Source organism: Aethalodelphis obliquidens, unplaced genomic scaffold (assembly GCF_003676395.1).
Source record: "Aethalodelphis obliquidens isolate GAN/ISIS:26980383/991018 unplaced genomic scaffold, ASM367639v1 scaffold4, whole genome shotgun sequence".
Taxonomy (NCBI): Eukaryota; Metazoa; Chordata; class Mammalia; order Artiodactyla; family Delphinidae; genus Aethalodelphis; species Aethalodelphis obliquidens.
Window position 1 is genome coordinate 29277815 of NW_020837948.1, and position 23537 is coordinate 29301351.

Genomic DNA, 23537 nt, shown 5'->3' on the forward strand with positions numbered 1-23537 from the left:
CAATTTAATCTTCACAGCAGCGCTGAGGTATTTCAGGATGAAAAGTTGAATCTTTTGGAAGTTAAGTAACTTGTCCAAGTTCACATAGTTGGGAAGGTATGGGGCCAATATTCTCATTAAATTTTGCTTGATCTCTGAATCATGTCATGTGGAATCATATCTAGGATTTTAAGCTGGAATTTTCAGTTCAATGACTAGAGAGAAAATTTTCCATCTGTAACTGGGAGTATTGAGCCTTCATGTAATTCAAGGAGGCTTCTTTCTGGAAATTTATCTTTTTTTTTATATTTTATTTTATTTTATTTTATTTTTTAACATCTTTATTGGGGTATAATTGCTTTACAATGGTGTGTTAGTTTCTGCTTTATAACAAAGTGAATCAGTTATACATATACATATGTTCCCATATCTCTTCCCTCTTGCGTCTCCCTCCCTCCCACCCTCCCTATCCCACCCCTCCAGGCTGTCACAAAGCACGGAGCCAATATCCCTGTGCCATGCGGCTGCTTCCCACTAGCTATCTACCTTACTATGTTTGTTAGTGTGTATATGTCCATGACTCTCTCTCGCCCTGTCACAGCTCACCCTTCCCCCTCCCCATAACCTCGAGTCAGTTCTCTATGGAAATTTATCTTTATAGTATTGAATACTTCTAAAAAGTTCCCTTCACATGAATCCTAATAAATAGTGTTCTAATAGCTTCCTTCTTTACCCATTAATAATAATAGAGGTATAAAACATTTATTTAGTACTTTTATATGCTTTGCAGTGTGCCTTAATAAGCATTTCCATTTGTGTTATTTTTTTAAAAATCTTCTCCACAACCCAGTGAGGTATAGGTAGGCATTCTTATAATTCAGCATAAGCCTTCTGGGCCTGAGAATGGAAGTTGGTCAGTTAACTGAAAATCAGTTAAATGATAGAATCACAAAAATCAATATGTACTATAAACATTTTAATTAAAAAATACTATATAACTGTAGATTCATTAGTGAGTCTTTGCGGGGCTCTCACTGTTGTGGCCTCTCTCGTTGCGGAGCACAGGCTCCGGACGCACAGGCTCCGGACGCAGAAGCCCAGCGGCCATGGGTCACGAGCCCAGCCACTCCGTGGCACGTGGGATCCTCCAGGACCGGGGCAGGAACCCATGTCCCCTGCATTGGCAGGCGGACTCCCAACCACTGTGCCACCAGGGAAGCCCTATTAGTGAGTCTTTTGATACAGGGTCAGGGCCTTTTTCTTGAGTTAGAGACAGCTAGTTAGAATTTGACTTTATTTTACTTAAACTATATCAATGATGTGGCACCCATGATTTTCAGTTTTTTTTTTTTAAATTGAAGTGGGACAGGTAGTCACTACTTATGAAGGAATATGAATGCAGCTTGTTTTAGAATATGATTTTCCCAATATTTTATAACTTTATAGTTGTCACTGAAAACTAATGCATCAGCACTTTTTTATGGCTTTCATTGAACATAAAACATTCAACCTACTTTTTTTAGCAAGAGCTTTCTTTTTCCTTCTCATTTGTCAGTTTATTTAATATCTAATGTAATTATGTTATAATAATTATAATTAGAAAAAACAGATTTGGGAAGAAATATCACTTTCTCTTGACTGTTTTTTTTATCTCAGGTTTTATTGACATTTGCTGTTTCATTGTGTTGATTTTTTTTACTGTGGCAAAATCTACATAATATTTACCATTTTAACAGCTTTTGAGTGTGCAATTCCAGTGACTTTAAGTATGTTCACAATGTTGTGTAACCATCGTAGGCTCTCTTCTAATTTCTAATTAGCATACTTTCTGGGCCTATCTAGCTACCTCCTGTAAGTAGAATCATACAATGTTAACTCTTGTGTCTGGCTTATTTCACTTGCATAATGTTTTCAGTGTTTATCTATGTTGTAGCATATATCAGTTTCATTCCATTTTATGGCTGAATAATATTCTAGTGTATGTATAAACCATATTTTTTTCTACTCATCTGTTGATGGCTTCCCATGTTTTTAAAGTTAAGCTGCAAAAGTTTTAATCACAGTATTTTAAAATTTGAAACATTAATAATAAGTAACAAATGTTCCTATGTACTCATGCTAAAATAGCATTTTTGCTCATTTTCTAAAAGATAAAAAAATCTTTTTAGTGTGTAACAAATTAATCAAGTGATTATTCCATGTATGTTCTCAATTTTCATTTACTCTCGAGTTATAAGTATACATCATGCTAGTACAACTAAAAATAGTATTGGTACACATTTTGGGAGCTTATGTAGCATATTTTCATTGTATTAAATGGAATGTTCTTTAAATGAGGCAAAGTTAGACAATATAAATCTAGGAGAAAGATTCAAATTTGAGTCCTTAAAGAGGGTCAGATGAGTGGCAGTTTGAAAAATTTGCTTTGCTTTCTTTCATATCTCATTGTCTGTGCTACTCTACTACAAATGATGAAACTAATGAATCAAATTATGAAATTGTCATTTTTATGATTTCACAAACATGAATAGTTAGCGTAGTTGGGTGAAGTTACTAGAAGATATGGTTTGGGTTTTCTTCACTGTTTTCTTTTGCATGTGTATAATAGTGACAGTGGTGACATATTGGGAATGGAAAGTAGAAGGAACAATTTCCCTCTTCTGTTGAAGGTGGCATACCTCATGTTTTAAAAATATGTCCTTAATACTGGTTTTGAGCAGATTTCGTGTGACATTGGAAGACCTAATCTTATTTTTATCCCAGTGGGTCCCATGTTCTGGTTTCAGTTATCTAAATTCTTTGTCGAAGTATATTCTTCCTAAGGTGTTTGTTTTATTACAAAAGTAACCCAGTAACAACATATAGCTTGCTAAAACAAATTCTCTTTTGTAAATTCTCAAGGGTGGTGTGCAAAATTTTAATTAAATCTTGAGATGCTGGGAAATTCACCTCCAAATATTTTATAGAAAAATTTGAAAAATACCTTTGGAGTTCTTGAGCAAAATTGTGAATAATCTTAAAGGATTATTACAAAGAAGAAAAGAATAAATCAGAGACAGTCCTTTTTATATTATGTTCATTTACTCTAGTCCATTTTCAGTTCTAATTACTGTCATGTGCTAAAATGAACCATGGATTAATAGGTGGACTAGCTTCATTTAAGTGATAAAGTGGCTACTAACACCCTTTTCATTAAATGATTTCCTTCAGGGTTGACTGATGGGTGCCCTTGACATATTAATTAGAGTTAGAGGAAGGCTTCTATTACTGTCCATCTGACTTGCACCTTTCCTAGGGAACTAGATACTGGACTTGTATTGATAAAGATTCAGAACCTCTTAAATGACATACTGGGGTTCTATGTCTTAGGTAACTAAGACCGTTTACTTGGTGAAGAGTGAGAGTTAGGATTGGACCTGGCATGAGTGTCAGGTGCAAATAGCAATGAAGGACAGGCTGGGTGTGAATGGATAGGTGTGGTTGGAGCTAAAATTTCACAAGGTTGATAACCTCTCTTACCTGGAAGGGCCCTCAGGGAGGAGTTTTCCAGTATCCAACCAAGGTGAGTGGTGGTATTCATCCTGTCAATATCAGCCAGATAGGTATTCTTACCTTATGATGAGTAGTTATTATTTCAGAACGTTCTTTGGTAAAGTAGAAAGTATTATGGAGGTAGTTTTGAGGTGTTTGTAGATCCTTTAGCTGTAGTGACTTTCTGCTGGGATAAGGTAAGAGTTAAGGACGGGGGGACTTCCCTGGCGTTCCAGTGGTTAAGACTTCACCCTCCAGTGCAGGGGGTGTGGGTTCAATCCCTGGTCGGGGAACTAAGATCCCACATGCCTCACGGCCAAAAAACCAAAACATAAAAAAACTCAGAAGCAGTACTGTAAGAAATTCAATAAAGACTTTAAAAATGGTCCACATCAAAAAAAAAAAAAAAAAAAAGTTAATGGCGGTAAACTTGATACAGGAAGAGATCACCTGGCAGGTGCACTAAGTGTTGAAGTCTCTTTATTGCTCCAGCATCTCAATAAATTGACAAATAAGACACTGGAATAGTGACAGAGGAAAAATATCAACTTTATTACACAGAAAGGCTAGATTGGGAATGTTGCTTAGTAATAGAGCTAAATAGGCTTGTTAACTCAAACGCTGGAGTTTGGCCAGGGGACCCCGTCGTCATCTACTAGGCTGGACCAGCAGTGTCCTGCAAATGTAGAAGTAGATGCTTGCTCCTTGTGGGCAGTTTGTTCTCAAGCGGAAAAAAGATAGAGATGAACTGAACATGTTCAGCTTATTAAATACAAACTAATCAGTGTAGAGACCAGAAGTTAGACCAGTTGAACTCCTTCCAGAAGAAGGAAGCAGTGGTAGATAAGAAGCATTTGCCGTCTATGTCTGTATGTATTTTCTTGATTTATCCATTTTAGACCATCCCAGGGGTCCCCAACCCCCGGGCCGCACAGCAGGAGGTGAGCAGCAGGTGAGTGAAGCTTTATCTGCCACTTACTATCGCTCCCCATCGCTCGTATTACCACCTGAACCTCCCTCCCCTGCATCCGTGGGAAAATTGGCTTCCACGAAACCGGTCCCTGGTGCCAAAAAGGTTGTGGACCGCTGAGCTCTGCTATTTCCTTGCTATGGAAAGATGAGGATTTAGCTCACTATCCTTTTCTATCTCCTATGCCCTCATTGTGTCAAAATAATTCTGTTATAATTTTGATTAAATAAGTATTCAGTATTTACGTTTTATAATTACCTACCTTTCTTTTCCCTCTGGAATTTTGTTTTTATTGGAATGAATAAATGTCTTTTTGTCCTCATTTAGTTTACTTAGTTTTTATATCTTATTAGTGATGGAGTCCACAGCTTTCCCCCAGTTGCTTTAGTATACCTATATGTATTTACTTAGTCGAATTTATTTTCTTAAAGTAGACAGCAGTCTGGACTTACTGTATATAACTACTCTTGCATTAATGGTCATCTTAGTATCTTATCTTCACCCTTATTCTTAATGTTTTCCTCACCTTGCTGTTCTATTAGATGTCCTATTACCTAGATGTCATGTGTTCTTTCTCTTGATGTATTCTCATGTTTTGTAGAGCACAGATTGTAATAGCTTCCTGATAAAGAATATATGGGAGGTACATCTTTTGAGAACTTGCATGTCTGAAAATGTCTCTGTTCTACCCTCACACTTATTTCATAGTCTGAATCCTGAGTGCAGTATTCTAGGTTTGAAATAAGTATTCTTAAATAATTAAGAAGTTTGTTGCCTTTTTTATCCTTACTCCTCTATGAAATCTGATTCTCACTAGAAGTCTAGAATATTTTTTTATACCTACGATTGTGAAATTTTATGATGATTTGCCTTGGTACAGGTCTGCTTTTGTCATTTGTATTGGACATATGAGTGAATCCTTTTAGTCTGGAAGTCTATATCCTTTCATCTTGGAACATTTTATAGAATTATTTCTTTTAATTCCTGCATTTTCACTGTATAAACTTTCACATCCCCACATTTTCTGGAGTGTGCTTCTGCTGTCAGCTGTGCATGGCATACCCCAAAGACCCTATGGTTTACTCCCTGCAGTGAACTCCAGTCTTTTGCTATTGTGGGAGAGTGGGCAGGGGCAGGCTGTGCAGAAATGAGGAGGTGATCTGAGTGGTTAACTACTTCTTAAGTAGACTTTCAAGAATCCTGGTGGTTTTAAGACCAACCTCGCCCTCACTGCCAGACATATGTGAGCTTATTGGGAGTTTTGTAGTGATTATCATATTGCTTTTCTGCTTTCCCCACTATTGGCTTTGGATTCAGCTTTCTGGCGTCTAAGTAACGTGCCCATTGTATGTTCTAGAAATCTATGTGCCTCTTTAATGCATTATAAGATCTGGTAGTAGATCTAATAAACATGATGAATATTGATGAACAAAAATGATATTTCACTATCTGCAATAACAGTAGTGTTATATGAAATTATCTTTGATTTCTGTTGTTTACAGAGTCACACATACTGCTAAACTACTGTGATTTTCTGTTTAATAAGTGAAAGAAAAGCTAAAGTTCATTTAGAGAATAGTAAGAAAATTAAAATGTACTCTTTTTTTTTTCTTATCCATTTTCCTGGAATCCCTCATTTCCACCTGTGGACCAATTTAGAACTCTTGAATTAAGTAGAACATGGTGGTATATGAGACCATAATCATAGTTTCCTTTATTTGTCCATTTTTCAAAGAGGCCTCTTTACAATGAATAACTCTGATCAGCCTTTTCATTCATTCAACAAATATTTACTAGGTATCAACTGACTGTAGGACACTGGGCACCAGGCCTATGTTAGTTAAACAAGCTTCTGTCTTCATGGAGTTTACATTTCTAGTGGAATATATAATTGGTTATAGTGTTACCTAGATTAAAATAAGATGGCTTGTATATATCACCACCCCTGGAAAAACTAACTGAAATTGCACATCTTTCTGATAATATCATTACTTTACTTGAAACAGGACTTGAAAGTTTTTATTACAAAAATAATATTTATTTTTAAAAAGATATAAGAAGACTGATAGAAAAAAAGAACAGTACCCATTATTGCACTGATCAGAAATAACCACTGTAAACACCTTGGTGTATATTTTATCTCTTTTCTATATACATGTGTATAATTAAATATGTATATTATATTTAAATGTGCCTAATTTGTTTATAAAAATTGAATTTATTATAAAAACATGTACAGTTTTTATTTGTCAAGTGTTTACTTCAATTTAATGGCTATATAATACTAAATTTTACGAAAACACCATAATTTATAACTTTAGGTTTTCTGTATTTCACTATTAAAAAAAAATTCTTGTGTTAATTTCTTGTAGCTAAATCTTACCAAACACCTTTAGTTAATTATTCCAGTAGTCTTTATGAATAATTTTAAATATATGGAAAATTTGAAAGAATTTTACAGTGAGCACCCGTATACCCACTACATAGATTGTATAATTAACATTGTAGTATGTTGACTTTACTATGTTATCTATCCAATTATCCATCCCTCTTACATTTTTTGGTAAATATTTAGAAGCTGAGTCATATAATTTTCAGGCAGATTTTATAAAATTTTTTCATTTATGCTAACTAGCCCTCCAAGAAGATTTTTAGTACTAATTTACACTCTTACCAGTGGTGTATCAGCACACTTTGAACCCTTGCCAAACTGGATTTTATTGTCTTAATGTAATTTTTTAGACAATTTTTGATATATAGGTTTTTAGTAAAGTTTCTTATTTTATCTCTAAGATGACTTTCTTTATATGTAATACTTATAAAACATTTATTTATAGTTTGCTTTGATCATCTAATTTCTACTGTAGATTTTGAAAAGAAATTATATAATTTGTTCTTTGTTGTACTTAATGTTTTTTAAGGGGAACATTGTATCTGTTCAGTAGCTATTTAAGGTACACTTGAGATTTCAATCAGGAAATCACTAGTCCTTTTTTTTTTTTTTAGTTTATGCAATAAGTGTGTAAATAAGTATTAACTAGAATACTGGCTATAGCATATTCAGTCTTTTTTCTCTTTCACAGAATAAATGAGCCGATGGAGAAAAATGATACATTGGGGCAATCAGAACTAGAAGTAGAATCTCCTGAATTAAATATTCGTTCACTCACTGGACCTTTGTCTCACTTCTTGGACCTTGGTTTTATTCCTTGGACCTGTGTTCCACTCAGTCTAATACTATGACTGATAAAAAGACTCAAGAGAAATTAAGACATGAATTTGAAGTGTTATGGAATCTAGGCACCTAGGTGGGCATATAGTATGTGAGGCAGTTGAAGCAAGGAGATAATTAGAAGGTGAAAAGGCTTACACAACACTATTTTAAATGATAGATTGCCTACATTCTATTTTAAGAGTAATTTATAAACAATTATTTAACTTTGGTATGGCTATTTAAAAAAATTATGTGGAAATCCCACTAGAAATATGTCACCTTTGTTATTTTTGGAGCATTCAGTCAAATCTCTTTGTTTACAGCTGGGCTCAAAATGCAGAGAACTCAAAGATATTCATTTCGGCCAGTGTTACAAGATCTCAGATGAAGGCATGATCGTCATAGCTAAGGGCTGTCTGAAATTACAAAGAATATACATGCAGGAAAACAAATTAGTAAGTACTTGTTACCATTCTTGTGTTTTTCATTTTGTTTCTAACTCTTGAATTCCTTATAACTTAGCTTATAAATTTTTTTCTGCTTATTTTTTTGGGACGGTTTAGAGGCAGATTCTACTTAAAAGCAAGAATCTTCTCAAAACAATGATTTGTATAAATTGATTTTATAACTGTGTGGGTGCTTGTATGTGGTACTTACATGTTAAAAATTCTTCATTAGCATGTGCTAATGTGTTTTTTTCTAAACTCTGACAGTGGAAAAAATTAATTTGAAAAAATTAAATTTGGCTGCCAAATATAAGTATGTAGTTGTCGTTCCTTCTGAGTCCCCTAGGGATTGTAGTAATTTTAGATAGTTAGGAATTTTTAATATTCGGGAAGATGTATGCTTGTGAAATAGAGCCTTTCACTTAGTATGGTGTAAAATGGGACTCGGTAAATTGAGACAGATAATCTTGTTTTTAGTTGTAAAGACTACTAGTTTAGTTACATAGGTTTTATATTATATTTTAAGCACATGTGTAGGTAACTCATTTACACTTATTGTATATTATAAATATATTTAAAGCCATGTAATTTTCTTTTATTGAGATATACTTTATATATCATAAAATTCACCTTTTTAAAGTGTACAGTTCAGTGTTTGTTAGTATATTCACAAAGTTGTGCAGTCATCATCACTAATTCTAGAACAGTTTTATTATCCCAAAAAGAAACCCTGTGCCCATTAGCTGTCACTCTTCATTTCCCCTTCCTCTAGCCCATGGCAACTGGTAATCTACTTTCTGTGGACTTTTGTCTGTTCCAGACATTTCATATAAATAGAATCACACAATATGTGGTCTTCTGGGTCTGCCTTCTTTTACATACCATATTTTTTCAAAGTTCATTCCTATTGTAGGATATATCAGAGCTTCATTCCTTTTTATGGCTGAATAATATTCCAAATCCATTTAATTTTGCTTTGATAGGTATATAGTACAGGTTAACAGAAAAAGTTGTCACTGGGGAGGCATTAGTAGAGTTCTCAATGTTGAAAAATACTGTACGTTAAAATGTAGGCAAGGTGGTCCTGAATATGTATATTTACAAAGAAGATTCGCTTTTTAACTGTATCTTCAAAATAATGAGATCTTTTTGTTGCCCCTTGGAGTTAGTTTACAAAATTTGATAAATACCTCTCACATATTAATGTAAGTTTTGAAAGGTCTCTGGAAGCCTCAGCACTTAAAGTGAGACAACGCTTTTTTTTTTTTAAAGATTACAGTTAGAAAAGTTGAAATACTATGAATTAAAAGTAAACACTTTTATTACCACGTAGAATTATCTTTTTCTGTGAAATTACACAGTAAAAATACTTCCTATTCCTGTTCACATTTAATACAAATTTAATAATCACTCCTGAGGCATTATGTTCTTGTGGATAGAGTAAGGTCTTCTGGGTAAGAGAGAATGAATTTTTGAATCCCAGTGTCCATTTACTTGCATTGTGACCTTGGGAAAGTTACTTAAGATCTTTGAACCTCCTTTGCAAATGGGGTTATTAGTATTTGTATTTTTGCAGGTTGTGGTTTTGAGGAATAAATGATATAATGTCCTTAAATTGTCTAGTATAAACTCTGACTCATAGAAGACAATAAAAAACTAGTAGTCTTTATGAGAACTTGACCATATTTGTTGTCCATTGGTTTCAACTTTACACTCAAGATAAATTAAAAGGTGGTAATCCCAGCTTACAATTTTTATATTTCTCACATAATGGGAATATTTGTTGAGTGATTAATATTTGTTTTCTTGCTGAGCAAAACCAGAAAAACATTTTTCTTGACACATTAAAAATTTTGGTCAGTGGTTTTTCAAAAGAATTAAACCATATGTTTTGAAGGTTCTAGTTATGTTCAAATTTCTTTAATATTGTGGTCCATTAGAAAGGTGTTATATACTTAAATGCTAAGGGAATCAGTTTCCTATGTAGTGTTATTCAGTAAACATTTTGATTTCATTGCAAATTAGAAGTGATTTTGCTAAATCTTAAGTAAAGTTCAGTTCAATGAAATTCTTGCAGTTTAAGGTTTTTAGAAAGGGAAATTTAGAATAGTATGAGCTCTTTCTGTTGGACAGTTGAGCTGTTGACAACTGGTCTCCCATAGGAACTTTAGTTTGTATTTTTAGAATTTATGAAATAAGGAGAAATATTTGAATTACTTGCAAAGCTACAATTTTAAGTAGATTGGGTTTTTTCACTCTGAGATGTATTATTGTTAGTCCTTTAATGACAAATATTTTTAAAAGGGTGAGTAGAAATAATAGTCTGATTAAAGGCAAATAATATTTATATATGCATATATATAATTATACTGTATATTTAATTACAGACAGGAAATAATAAACATCATTAAATAGGACAAACAACTAATAGAAATATTCAGTACTCAGGAGAATATTGTGTCTGAAAGGATGCCAACAGAACTTTACCTGTGCAGATATTGATCATTAGCTAAATTATTTCACTAATTCTCTTATCAGTCTTCTCAAAAAGAATCTTCTCAAAATAGTATTAGAGTTTTATTGTGTAGCCTAAAAATAATCATAGCATAGTGCTTTTTTAAAGTATAAACTTTGCTGACTTTAAAATATCAAATTGGTTGTTTTTATATATGTTGACAGTGTATGACTAAGTATACATTTTTTTCATATTATATCTTGGCCTTTAGATGGCAGCATTGTCTTTGTATATTTCAGTGACATAGCTTTTGTGTCCTTGATGTAACTATAAAGATAAAATGCTTGTACATGGTTTCTGCAGATATTTATGGTTTATTTTTAATTTTGTCCTTTAGATGGTTTTAGGGAAATTTTCTTTAAAAATATGAAATAATAGTTGCATCTAGAGTGTTACAAGGTGAACTTGCTATCTTACACAAAGTAGCAAGATACTTGAATATTCTTATTTGTGGCACTGTAAGTAAGGTACACTTTAGCATAGGGAAAGGATTCCTGTATTTATCACAAGGAGTTTTATTCAGGTGGAAGGAGGACAATGATCTGACATCTTAGTACTCAAATGATTTATGGTGAGGCAAATAATTGAGGACATACATGTAAAATCTTACCCCCAAAGAGTGAGTTTTTGTTTTAGTAATTTTTGAGTGAGACAACTGCCATGCACCTACATGGATGTATTTTTCATTTGCTATAAAACTGTTGTATAGACTATAAAAACAGATCTGAGGAATACAACTATAGTGAGTGTCTAGCATATTATATCCAACTGTCTGCCGTCTTTATTATTATTATTATTTTTTTTGCGGTACGCGGGCCTCTCACTCTTGTGGCCTCTCTTGTTGTGGAGCACAGGCTCCGGACGCGCAGGCCCAGCGGCCATGGCTCACGGGCCCAGCTGCTCCGCGGCATGTGGGATCTTCCCGGACCAGGGCACGAACCCGTGTCCCCTGCATCGGCAGGCGGACTCTCACACACTGCGCCACCAGGGAAGCCCATGTCTGCTGTCTTTTAGCTATAGCATTTATATCACTTCTGTGCAGTACTGGCTACAAAATTATTTTAAAGCCATATTTAGTTTGTGTGTAGTTATTGATGATCTAGAAACTTCATTAAGTATATTTTCTCTGCTTCCTTACTGTCCTTCCTCCAGATTCTGCTTCTCTACTTTTTGGACAGAAGCTCTTTGGTCTGCTTTTTTTAAAAACATTTTTATTGGAGTATAATTGCTTTACAATGTTGTGTTAGTTTCTGCTGTATAACAAAGTGAATCAGCTATATATATGTATACATATATCTCCATATCCCCTCCCTCTTGCATCTCCCTCCCACCCTCCCTATCCCACCCCTCTAGGTGGTCACAAAGCACCGAGCTGATCTCCCTGTGCTATGTGGCTGCTTCCCACTAGCTATCTATTTTACATTTGGTAGTGTATATATTGTCAGTGCTACTCTCTCACTTCATCCCAGCTTACCCTTCCCTCTCCCTGTGTCCTCAAGTCCATTCCCTACATCTTGGGCAGCTTTTTATTTGGCTGTAAAATGATGGGGTCAGATAGATTATCTACATTTGTTATCCAACCTGATGTTTTAAAGTACTAGGATTTTACGATTTTGAAAATGGCTTCTATGCTAAGTTCTAGGGTCAGCATATTTGATAGAGATCTCTATGTCTTATATTTATTTGGCTTATTTTATTTTTTTTGGCTTATTTTTTTAACACCTTCTACTCTGTAGAGTTGAGTTATGAAACTAGTATAGATTTCTGAGTTACCCAAGAAAGTAGTAATGTATTATGAATAGATTTTAGAAAGTTTTAGGGAAATGTTAAATGTTTTCTGGTTAAAATTTGATTTCCCAATGGTTAATTATGACCTTTTACTTTTTTCAACCTCCTGGTGAAGTATTTTACAGTTCTGTGCCATCTCCCATAGTCCTTTGGCTCTTGCTGTAACATTATTTGTAACATTGTTTGTTCATTGTTTTTAATTTTATTATCCTTTGGAGGCTTACATGTATCATGTAGGACCTAAATTTACCTCTCTCTGCTTCCGTCTGGGATGAATGAGGCAAATACTGAGTGTAAGTTGAATTGAACTCAATTCATATCTTACTGTTTCTTAATCATGTGATTCAGTTAGTTATCTTAATTTTTGTACTTGCATTTCCTTTTTTGTAGAAAAGATATAATACTACCTCAGACTTGTTCTTATGAGGATCAGACTAAATGAGATTGAGGTGAAGTACAAAATATATGGTCCCAAATGTAGGAAGTTCTTTAATAAATGTTTTTTTTTTCTTCCTCTCCCTATCAGAGTTTACTTTCTGGAGTCTACCAGTTTGAATTGGTCTGTGTCAGTACCTACTGTCACTTACTATGTTCTGATTTCATCTGTTAGTTACCCACAGTTTAATTATTATTTTGCTGCTTGCTGTGATTTTGAGGTTGTTGCAGCAGCTAAGTGAATAGACTGGTAGCCGTGTTATCATCAACTAGGGTAAATAAGTAAGGTAAGCATTTGCATCAGAGCTTAAATAACAGTAACTAATTCAGCATTATATTAAGGCTTGCATTTCCTGACTCTTTTACTTCTCAACTTAGAGTTAATACATTAAGGGATTTGGTCCCTGCTACCCCTCAACACCCCGACTACATTCTTGTTACCTTATTCCTCAGATACTCCTTGTGAAGTGAGTTTACTTTGTAATCCCAGACATAAATAATGTACATTTATGAAGAATTCCATTTTATAAGTACTCACTTCAGCCTCCAAAGTCTCCAAGGGTAGATATTCGCCTTCATTGCCCTTTCCTTTCTGAATGGATGAGGCATTTACTGACACCGAGAGTGGTAGTTTCCAATAAACAGTGATGCATGCATATGGCGTTCTAAAGAAGGTGACCTAAAGTTAATAAACTTCATCTTGTTATTGTATACTACCTTTCAGTATTTTGCTGTCATTTTTTGATATCTGAAAATATTTAATAATAGTTATCTCATTGACTGTTTATAATGTACCAGGCACTGTGTAGTTTTACATAATTAATCCTCACAACCACCATATGAGGTAGCTTACTTTTTAAAATTTTTATTTATTTATTTTTATTTTTTGGCCATGTCGCGTGGCATGTGGGATCTTAGTTCCCAACCAGGGATTGAACCCGCACCCCCTGCATTGTAAGTGCAGAGTCTTAACTTCTGGACTGCCAGGGAAGTCCCCATGAGGTAGTTTACTTTTATTCCATTTTACAGATGAAGAAATTGAGGCCTAGAAAGGTTAAGGAACAACAGATAAATGTCAGAGTCAAGAGTCTAACCCAGATTGTTGGACTCTCAAAAGTTTGTCCTCAAGACCTTTGATTGCATGGATACATCACAGGTGGAGCTAATCCATATATGCCTTTGAACCAAGCAATAATTTCCGAAAGGCATTATCCCCATTAAAACACTTAACTGTCAGGTGCTGTGAGACATCAGAGGAGGAAATTAGCTATTAGCATGAGCAGAAGATCCTTTTGCTAGGATGATAACTGATTTTAGGGGAAGCTGCTAGTACCAATGGAGATACACTGAAATCTTTTCTAGGAAAATTAGTAAAATTACCAAAGAGGAAAACTGTCTTCAGGATAGTGTTTAATGTTGGTTTTAATCCTGTATAAATGTGAACATAATGAACTTTTGTAGAATTGCACTCATTATGCAAAAGTTTTTACTTGGCAAAAACATAATATTGTGTTTTTTGTGATACTTGTTTTTTGTGATACTTGGTATTCAGAAGCTAAATACCATTTCATTTTTGTTCGATAGATTTAATAGAAATTTTAATGGATTAATGAACTGGTAACTTTCTACTCTGTTCCTTAACACTGTTTCAGATGTTGTTTCAGTGGAGTTAACATTTGAATGCCTACTGTGTGCCAGGCACTATGAGAAGTGTTAAGGAATTTAAAAAGAATTATATTGCCAAAGAAAGAATATCCTTTTCTAGTGGTAAGCGCTATGGAAATGCCAATCGCAAAATAGTTACTTGTGTGAGAGATTAGGGAGGAATCAGGAAATCCTATAAATAGTAGGTGACATTTATAACTGGATCTTGACTATTATATAGTGATATGGCAATTGTGCTGCAAGCAAACATTTTTTTGAGGAAAGTGATATCATTAACAAAGACAAGGCATCAGGAGGATGTGTGGAATGTTTAATAAGTGGTGGGTGTTAAAGTAAGATTACGATTATATAAGGCTGGTGGGGGAAGTGTTCATAATTGGGTCTCTAAAGGAAGGTGGGGACCAGGTTGTTAAGTTTCTTGAGTGTCATGCTAAGACATTTATATTTCTCTTGGTAATTGGGATTATACTTGGGATTTCAAATGTGAAAGGTGATCAGATTTTTCGGTCTTGTATTTTTGTTTTAATTTTAGGAAATTAAAAAAATTTGGAATACTGAAAAGAGTAATAACATATATATGCCCATCACCTAGACATTGACCGTTGTTAACATTTTGTTAAATTTGTTTCTTCTTCTTGAATTAATAAAGCAAATAATCTTTAATTCTCTTGTCTTGCATCCCATGTTATTCCACTATCTCTTTCTAGAGGCAACAACTGTGATGATCTAAAATGCTTAAAAAAACAACTGCTTTAACAGACATAATGGGTACCATGAACAACAATATAATATTGTTCAGTATGTGGTCCCAAATAGTTTATATCTGATATTATATGGTTAAAATCTGGTCTCACAAAGTATGTCAATCTACAGTTTGCATTTTTACTTTTAAGTTGTTTTTGATATCTAGCCGTAATGAATATGTAATTCATTCTTTTAAACTTTTAGTATCCTATATATGTATATATCTCCTGTTTATCCATTTTATATTGAGGGACACTTATATTGCTTCCGTTGTTTTGCTATTATAGCCAGTGTTGCAATAAAATCTTTGTGCAAGTCTCTGGGCTTATCTGTGAGAATTTCTCTAGGATCTATTCTAGAAATGTAATTAAAGGGAGCAAGGATGGGTACTTTTTGAAATTTTTGCTAGATAATGTCAAATTGCTCTCCATAAATAACTGTAATTATAGTTTACAGCTGTATCTTGCTGATGGATTGTCAACTCTTTTGGGGGTGAAGAGTATCTAGTTATCTTTTTATCCCATCCACCCACATGTTGGCACATAATAGTCATTCAATAGTTGGTTTAGTGACAAATGGCTTACTGCTGAATTAAACATACTTTTAAAAACATATTTTTTCCAGTATTTTGGGAACATGCTTTAAAAAGAAGGTGGATTTAAGCATATAAATAAAAGCTCGAAAAATAGGTTAAAGATGCAGAGTCAGTGGTTTTCTGACTTTTCAAATAAGTAAGTTTCTTTGATCTAGTTACTATATTAATGATGCCATTCTTCATGTATCAAATTTATCTAGCCAGAGTCATTAATGTTCTCAAGGAGTATATTCTGGGACAATATTTTTTTTTAACAATATGGAGTTCTGATCTACTAGAGTATAATTTCTATTCTTGTCTGAATTACATTGACTTGTACATTCGTACGATTAATAAAATTGGTTTTATTTTGTTCAGTGATATTTGAAAGATCCACTTGAAAAAAAAGTTAAAATGTTATTTGGCAGATTTTTCAGTCTAAAGAATAAATACATTTTTATTCGTTATATATTCTTTGTTAGAGCTTACTGTCTCTCTTTTTAATCTGTTTTTCTATTTTTCTCCTGTGGGTATCTTTTTCATCTATCAGGTATCTGGATAAGAACATGACTGAATTGTATTCCATCATTTGTGAAAGGCATAGAAAACCATAAAGAATGAGTATGTGTGTGTGTATGTATATTTTTCTTCCCCTGTGAACCAGTTTGGTAGAGGGCAAGCAGTGACTTTGATAATATCCAAATAATTTTTCTTTGGAATGCATTATTTTTTTTACCCAGCATATTTATTTAACATTATATTAATTTAGTAATACTAAAATTAGTTCACAAATTTTGGGAGCCCATCAACTGATGGTAGGAGTTGCTCAGATGCAAACAGGATTGCAGGAGGAAGCTAGCCTAGTATTAAAAACTCTGATACAGATATTCCAGTGTTGATAATGCAAAATTTATTATAACTAAAAATAGGTGACTCTAAATAGTATTTACATATTCTTAAAAAATTTTTTTCTGGATCAAATTTTAGATTACTAAAAATATCCAATTTGTTTTGGGTTTAAAATTTATAGTTGGTAGGTTATTCCTAGTGTTGCAGTTCTTTTGCTGGTGTTATTTTCCACTTATATAGTCTGTAGTTTAGATCCTTTTTTTAAAATAAATTTATTTTTATTTATTTATTATTTTTGGCTGTATTGGGTCTTCATTGCTGCGCGTGGGCTTTCTCTAGTTGTGGCGAGCAGGGGCTACTCTTTGTGGCGGTACACGGGCTTCTCACTCTGGTGGCTTCTCTTGTTGCAGAGCACGGGCTCTAGAGTGCACGGGCTTCAGTAGATGTGGTGCGTGGGCTCAGTAGTTGTGGCTCGTGGGCTCTAGAGTGCAGGCTCAGTAGTTGTGGCTCACGGGCTTAGTTGCTTTGCAGCATGTGGGATCTTCCCAGACCAGGGCTGGAACCCGTGTCCCACTCCATTGGCAGGTGGATTCTTAACCACTGCGCCACCAGGGAAGCCCCTAGATCCTTTTATGAAAATGTAATTTTTGTTTACTTCTTTTAGGAGTGCATATTAAAAAAATCACAAAGAGTTTTGGAGCAAATCAAATTATCTTTCAGATATAAACATGAAAGTGCTGTCTCAGTCTCTGTGCTCAAGTGTTGATAACAGTTGACAGTGGGTTGAGAAAAGAGCCAAGTCATTAGACTTAGCAAATTGAAACTTTATGAGGTTAGATGGCAGTGGAATGCTGGGAGTACATTAAGCGTGTCATTTATGAGCACACATTCTTCAACTGCCTTTCTAGACCATCAGTCAACAAGTGAGATGTATTGCTTGGATCTAGGGAGAAGATTTGGCTTATATTTTTCTTCATCTACCTATCACAGAGGTGTTAGAGTCTTAGGATATCCAAGACTTAATCCCATTTAATGTTTTAGTGATTAGGCTTAAGGGGAGAAGAATTTCTCCTTTTCTTTTTCTCTCTTTTTTTAAGATGTGCCTTTCTGAATATCTTTTACAAACTATAGTTGAATCTGGTTACCAGTTGATAAGATGCTTCTTTTTCAAGCATTTTCTTGTCATTATTATTAGAAAGATACATTGTCATGAAAGTGCATCTAGGCATCCTGTGTGGTGACTACTGTTCCTATTCCTGCTACAGATTTTGCTTATTCATATTACCTATATAGTCTTTCTTCAAGTTCTTATTAAAGGTCTAAAGACGAAGTTGCTCAGATGAGAGAGTTAGGGTAAAATCTTTCCCTTGGACTGTACCTTCTGGTTTTTAGTAGCTGATAATTTGAGGCCAGATGAAATCTGTACTTTTTTGATATTATTTTTTTTAACCCTCCTATTGCTTCTTATTTTGTGTAGCCACATAAAATTTAGGTTGTAGAAAAGAGCAATACAGTATTTTTCTTTAATGGGTCCTCTACTTCACTATTTTTGGTTTCTAAAATATGATAGAAATGAGTTATGGAGAGTTCTTGGAGGTAGAAAATTTGTAGTGTCTATTGCCAGGTTTTTATTGACTATTTTTGATTTAAGTATAAAATCTAGGTATTTATCATTCAGTATAATACGATACATAAATGAATATATTGAGAATTTGTAATCCAAAGAAAAATAGTTATATATCAGAGTCCTTCTAATTGAACTGTATCTGCATGATTATTCTTATCTTTTATTTTCCTCTTATTGAATATATATCTTTGAGAAAATAAAGAGGAAGGTATATATTTATATTCTTTGTTGTTTAAATGCCTACATGAATGCCTACAGATTATAAAATTATCAATATTTTCATCATTTAATGCTAGCTTTTTGTTTTAACTCCTCTGAGAACATGGTAGAATTAGGTGGAGCTGTGATTTATAGATTCTCTGAATGGGAATAAAGATATAATTCCATATCTATTTACTAGGTTAATGTTAACTTTAAATATTTGAAGATACTTACGAGTAGTTTGATATTTCATATATTTTAAGTTATTGCAGGACGCAATTTTATGCACATACACACATATATGTATGTACTCCTCTTCACTGATATATTAATGTTTTTTTCATCATGCATAAATATAGTCAGTTCCATTGTATAATCTATTATACATTTTATAAACTACAATTGTTATCAGCTTATGAGTAAAGAACTTAACGGAAAACAGTGTGAAAGATGATGGTATATTGTATTCCACTGAATTCAGTCATGACCTAAGACATTTCTAAAGATCGACATTTTGTTTTTTCACATCCACAACACAGATATACTCTTGCTAAAATACTGTTTTTTTTTTTTATCATTTCAAGAATCTGTAGTGGCTAACTACAAAGATTTCTCCAGTTATTTTTCTCTGTTCTCATTGCGTTCTTAACTTGTCCACTTAGTCTTCATTTTCTCTTGTCATCTTGCTTTCTTCCAGTATGTGTTCAAGCTGAGGTAAATATTATTTTTTTGGTCAAATATTCTTTAAGAATTCTTCCACATTTATTACTTTCCAATATTCTATCAGCTTCCTTTATTTTTTCTTATTAATCCATTGATAATTTGTTGTAGGTTTCAAGGCTTCAGTTTAGTCATGTAAGCTCCTTGAAAGTGGGGATGAGACTGTCTTTTTTGTAAACTTGTAGTTAGTAACTGAATATTTGTCAATGTTTTGACTAAATGGTTAAAAATCAATCTTTTTTACATAAAAATTATAAATTTTCTGAAAAGGACTGTTAATTAAGATGAACCATTCTATTCTCAAATCCTTTTGGTTTTGTCCTGGGAAAAATTATTTTTGTGCCAAAAAGAAAGCTATTAAAAATTAATATTTTTAATGAGGCACATGTCAGTAACTTTAAGTATGATTATTTATACTTTTGATATGTACATACAATATAGCTTTTAGTATACAAGTTTCAATTTTTATTAACGGCATTGGTGAAATACGTTTCATTCTATAGCAGTGTGAAGTGATTCTTCACTAGTGTTCTTACCAGAAGAATGGCAGTCATAGTTTGAGGAAGTAAAATCCCAAATAAGTATGTCCTCTTCAAGAATTAAGTAGTTTTTAAGAAATGATTTTTTTAAAGTGAATGTTAAGGGCTTCCCTGGTGGCTCAGTGGTTAAGAATCCGCTGCCAGTGCAGTGGACATGGGTTCGAGCCCTGGTGCAGGAAGATCCCACATGCTGCGGAGCGACTAAGCCCGTGGGCCACAGCTACTGAGCCCGCGCTGTAGAGCCCACGTGCCACAACTACTAAAGCCCACGCACCTAGAGCCCGTGCTCCGCAACAGGAGAAGCCACAGCAATGAGAAGTCCTCGCTTGCTGCAACTAGAAAAAAAGCCCACGTGCAGCAATGAAGACCCAACGCAGCCAAAACAAACAAAAAAAGAGTGAATGTTGAAGCTTGTGGCTTTAAAGTTCTTTTTATTGCAGATTACCTGTTAGATATTTTCATTTCTTGGTTTACATTCCATTGAGGATATTTGAATTGTTTCAGTGCTTCTACCAGTGCATTTTCCTTCTTTTGCTTTCAGAAAACCCTAACAAAAATCTCTTAAGCTTGCTAAGAATTGTGGTCCTTTTTCTTTTGTCATATTCCATCACTTGATTCTTAAAAAGGTGAAAGTTAACAAATTGCCTCTATGTTTGAGTTTGTTTAGAAGAGCTTGCTTTTATTGTTGCAGTTAGAAAGAGATAAATTAAATATATTTGATACATATCTTGATTGCTTGATACCCAGAAAATGCATCAAGCATATCTGGCAGTAAATGTAGTTAGAACATTGACATTGCTTGCTTTGAGCGTGATATAACACGCAGAAATTACACTGACAATACTTTATATAAAATTCTTAGTTTTAAATATCATAAATTGGTTCCATTTATTTTATTATCTTTTTGTTCTTTAATATGTCCTAATGGTTTTGTAGAATCAAAAATTAGGAAAAGAATACCCCAAAGGAAGCATAACTAGGTATCTTAGTAGAATAATGCAGTTTATTTCTTCATTTTCTTGGAGAATTAAGTGGCATTTGGAAAATTTAAGGAAAAAAATGGGCGAGTATTGGGTCAGCCTACTGAATTGTTTAACCTTGGATTAAGTTTTGTTTTTTCAATCTAGAAGTGCTTTTTCTAGTATACCTAGATGATTTTCTTCTGTACAGTCAGTCCAAGTGTGTATGTAGGCATCATCTGTTTTCATATATTAAAGTCTATTTAAAACAATCACATGTTTATAATATACTTTATATTATGATACTTTTAGATTACAGAGTCAAGACAGGCTTTTTTTTTTTTAAAGAGTATAATGGTGCTGATTACTGATCAGTCTTAGAATAGGAGGTATTTCACATATAGTCTTTTTCATAGGGGTTAATCATTATCAGTCTAGTGTAGGGATTTCCCCAGTGTCACAGGTTAATTCTCAGATGTGAGAGCCTTTCTCCTTTCTCTCCATCAAGGCATATCTTTCTTTAGCTGTTGTAGAAACTAACTTCTCCAGACATTAGAGTTAACTTGTGATCACCTTAATGCTTCCCTCTCACCTTTGAGATTCTGTATTTGTCGATGTCTAAAGTTAGTTATTTGTTTTTATGCATTATAGTATTAAAGGTGCATTAAACTTGCATGGCTATATTATTGCTCATGTACTTCCTTCTTCTGACCCTCCTTTCTTAAAAAAAAAAAATAGTAACTTAGCCTTGAAAGTGATCTTAGAAGGCCTCTAAACGTGCTTCCTACAAATCCTTTTATTGCATGCCTGATAATGAGCTCTCCACCTGTGTGTGTGTGTGTGTGTGTGTGTATGTGTGTGTGTGTGTGTGTGTGTAGAAGGTTATTTATTAATGAATATACAAGAACTCATGCAATATTCTAATGACAATTGAAAAATTATTAGTAAAATGGTGTCAAAATGATATTTGGCCAAATTTAAAAAATTTTAACATTTTAAAGTGATTGTTACTAATGCCTTTTTTAAAAAAAGGCTTACATATACTCACCACATTTTTTAAAGAGGACTAGAGGAACTTATTTTCAGTACTGGTTAGTACCAAATTAGTGTGAGAATCTATAATTTAACAATTGAAATGGTTGCCTCTTCTGAATATGTGCATTGTTTTAGGGGACCTTTCCATTTTAGATGGTGTTTGGCACTAAGTAGTGGTCCTCGTAAAACTTTTGTCTTTCATTTACAATTAACATGCTCTTTGACAGCTGTCCTTTAATAATCTCACACCATGGGTTTGAAACTTTTTCCTTAAAGCTTTATAGTTGAATTACAATACATTGTGTCCTTTGTTTTCTCCTGGAAAAGGATTTAAACAACCTTTCTATTGCACTTGTTGAATATGTATTTCATAGTAACCACCATGAAGTTTGCAGCATTTAAGAAGATGAAGAAGCAGAGATAAAAGATACACATTCAAGAAGGCTCGGTTTCACAGTTGGTGCATAATCCTTTCTGCTGTCATTGGTACCCTAACCCTGTACCTACCAGAACAAAAGAAACTGAATTAGAAATTGTGGGAGCTGGGGAGCATTCAGTTGGCAGCCCATCGCATGGCCCATAGGCGTTGTCAGGTCTCAGTTTGATGCCCTTTATTCTTTCTGACAGATGTGAGGTAGGGTCTATGAGGGGGAAGTCATTACTAGAGAGAGGGCAGTGTCAGATCAAAAGTAACCAGTGATCAAACAAGGTAAAGGGCTGTGGAAAATAGGCTCTCTTTCTGGCCTCAACACCTGCCTGATCACTGAAGGGAATAGTCCTTATGTGTCAGGGCAAGTTGATTTTCTTTGATGTACAGTGAATTAGAAGTCAGAATGGAAGCTTAACTGGAGTACAGATTTTTACATCCTAGTTCTTGAGCAGTTTGGGTGTTTAAATTTTTTACTTTAATTATCTAGAGGTTATAGAGTCATTCTCTGTTGAAAAAAATATAAAGACTTAACCATACTAACTTTGTTATCAATATATATTTAGGGATAGTACTAATGAACAAGCAAGTTTCAATACAGTATACTACAGGCTTGGAAGTCACCAAACTCTTTCTTTCAAGCATCTTAACTATAACTAATCAGAACATTTATATAATTACAATGGTGGGTAACAAAGTGGATAGTGCTAAGCTTGACACATAGTAGGACCCTTCAATGGTAAAATTTTGGAAGTAACCTCACTAATTTCAAAAAATTTGAATTAACTCTTAACCCCTAAGTGGGAAAATTATTGTTATTATATTATTATTATAAATGATTATTGTATTACCTCTTAAGGTAATCCTTTCTAAGTCAGCTGAAAGAAAATTTGAGACAATCTCATTGGGGTTTTGTATGTGTGGTTCTTTTCTCTGCCCTTTCATCTTTAGAGGTATGTGACCAAAGTCTAGAACAAGGATGGTATTTTTATCTTTCATTAGCTTTCTGTGTGGATAAATTGACAATTGAGGCATATTTGTAAAAATTTTAATTATGATGTTTTCCTTTACATTAAGAACAAAGATTTGACTGCTACTAGATTTCAGTGTCTCAACTTTTGGTATTTTAAATACTGCCGAATTTCATTCAGGCTCATGGTTAACAGTCGTTTGCCCTCACATAAGAATTGATTTGAAAATACTGATTTTCCAGTAAGACGAATAAAGAATCTTAGTGGGGCAGCCTTTTAAAAGTGATTTTTAATCTCATAACTTGTTCATTTTTGCCAAAAGTCTCATATTTGTTTATTTTTGATAAT

General features: G+C 33.8%; 1 protein-coding gene across 8 annotated transcripts in view; it reads left to right on the plus strand.

Annotated features, from left to right (window-relative positions):
- Positions 1–23537, plus strand: part of FBXL17 (F-box and leucine rich repeat protein 17) — a 475832-nt gene that overhangs the window by 25676 nt on the left and 426619 nt on the right. For all 8 annotated transcript variants that reach the window (XM_027100329.1, XM_027100336.1, XM_027100341.1 and 5 more), the window contains one exon: positions 8018–8149. In XM_027100329.1, the coding sequence (XP_026956130.1) occupies positions 8018–8149 (132 nt within the window). The remainder of the gene's footprint in view (positions 1–8017; positions 8150–23537) is intronic.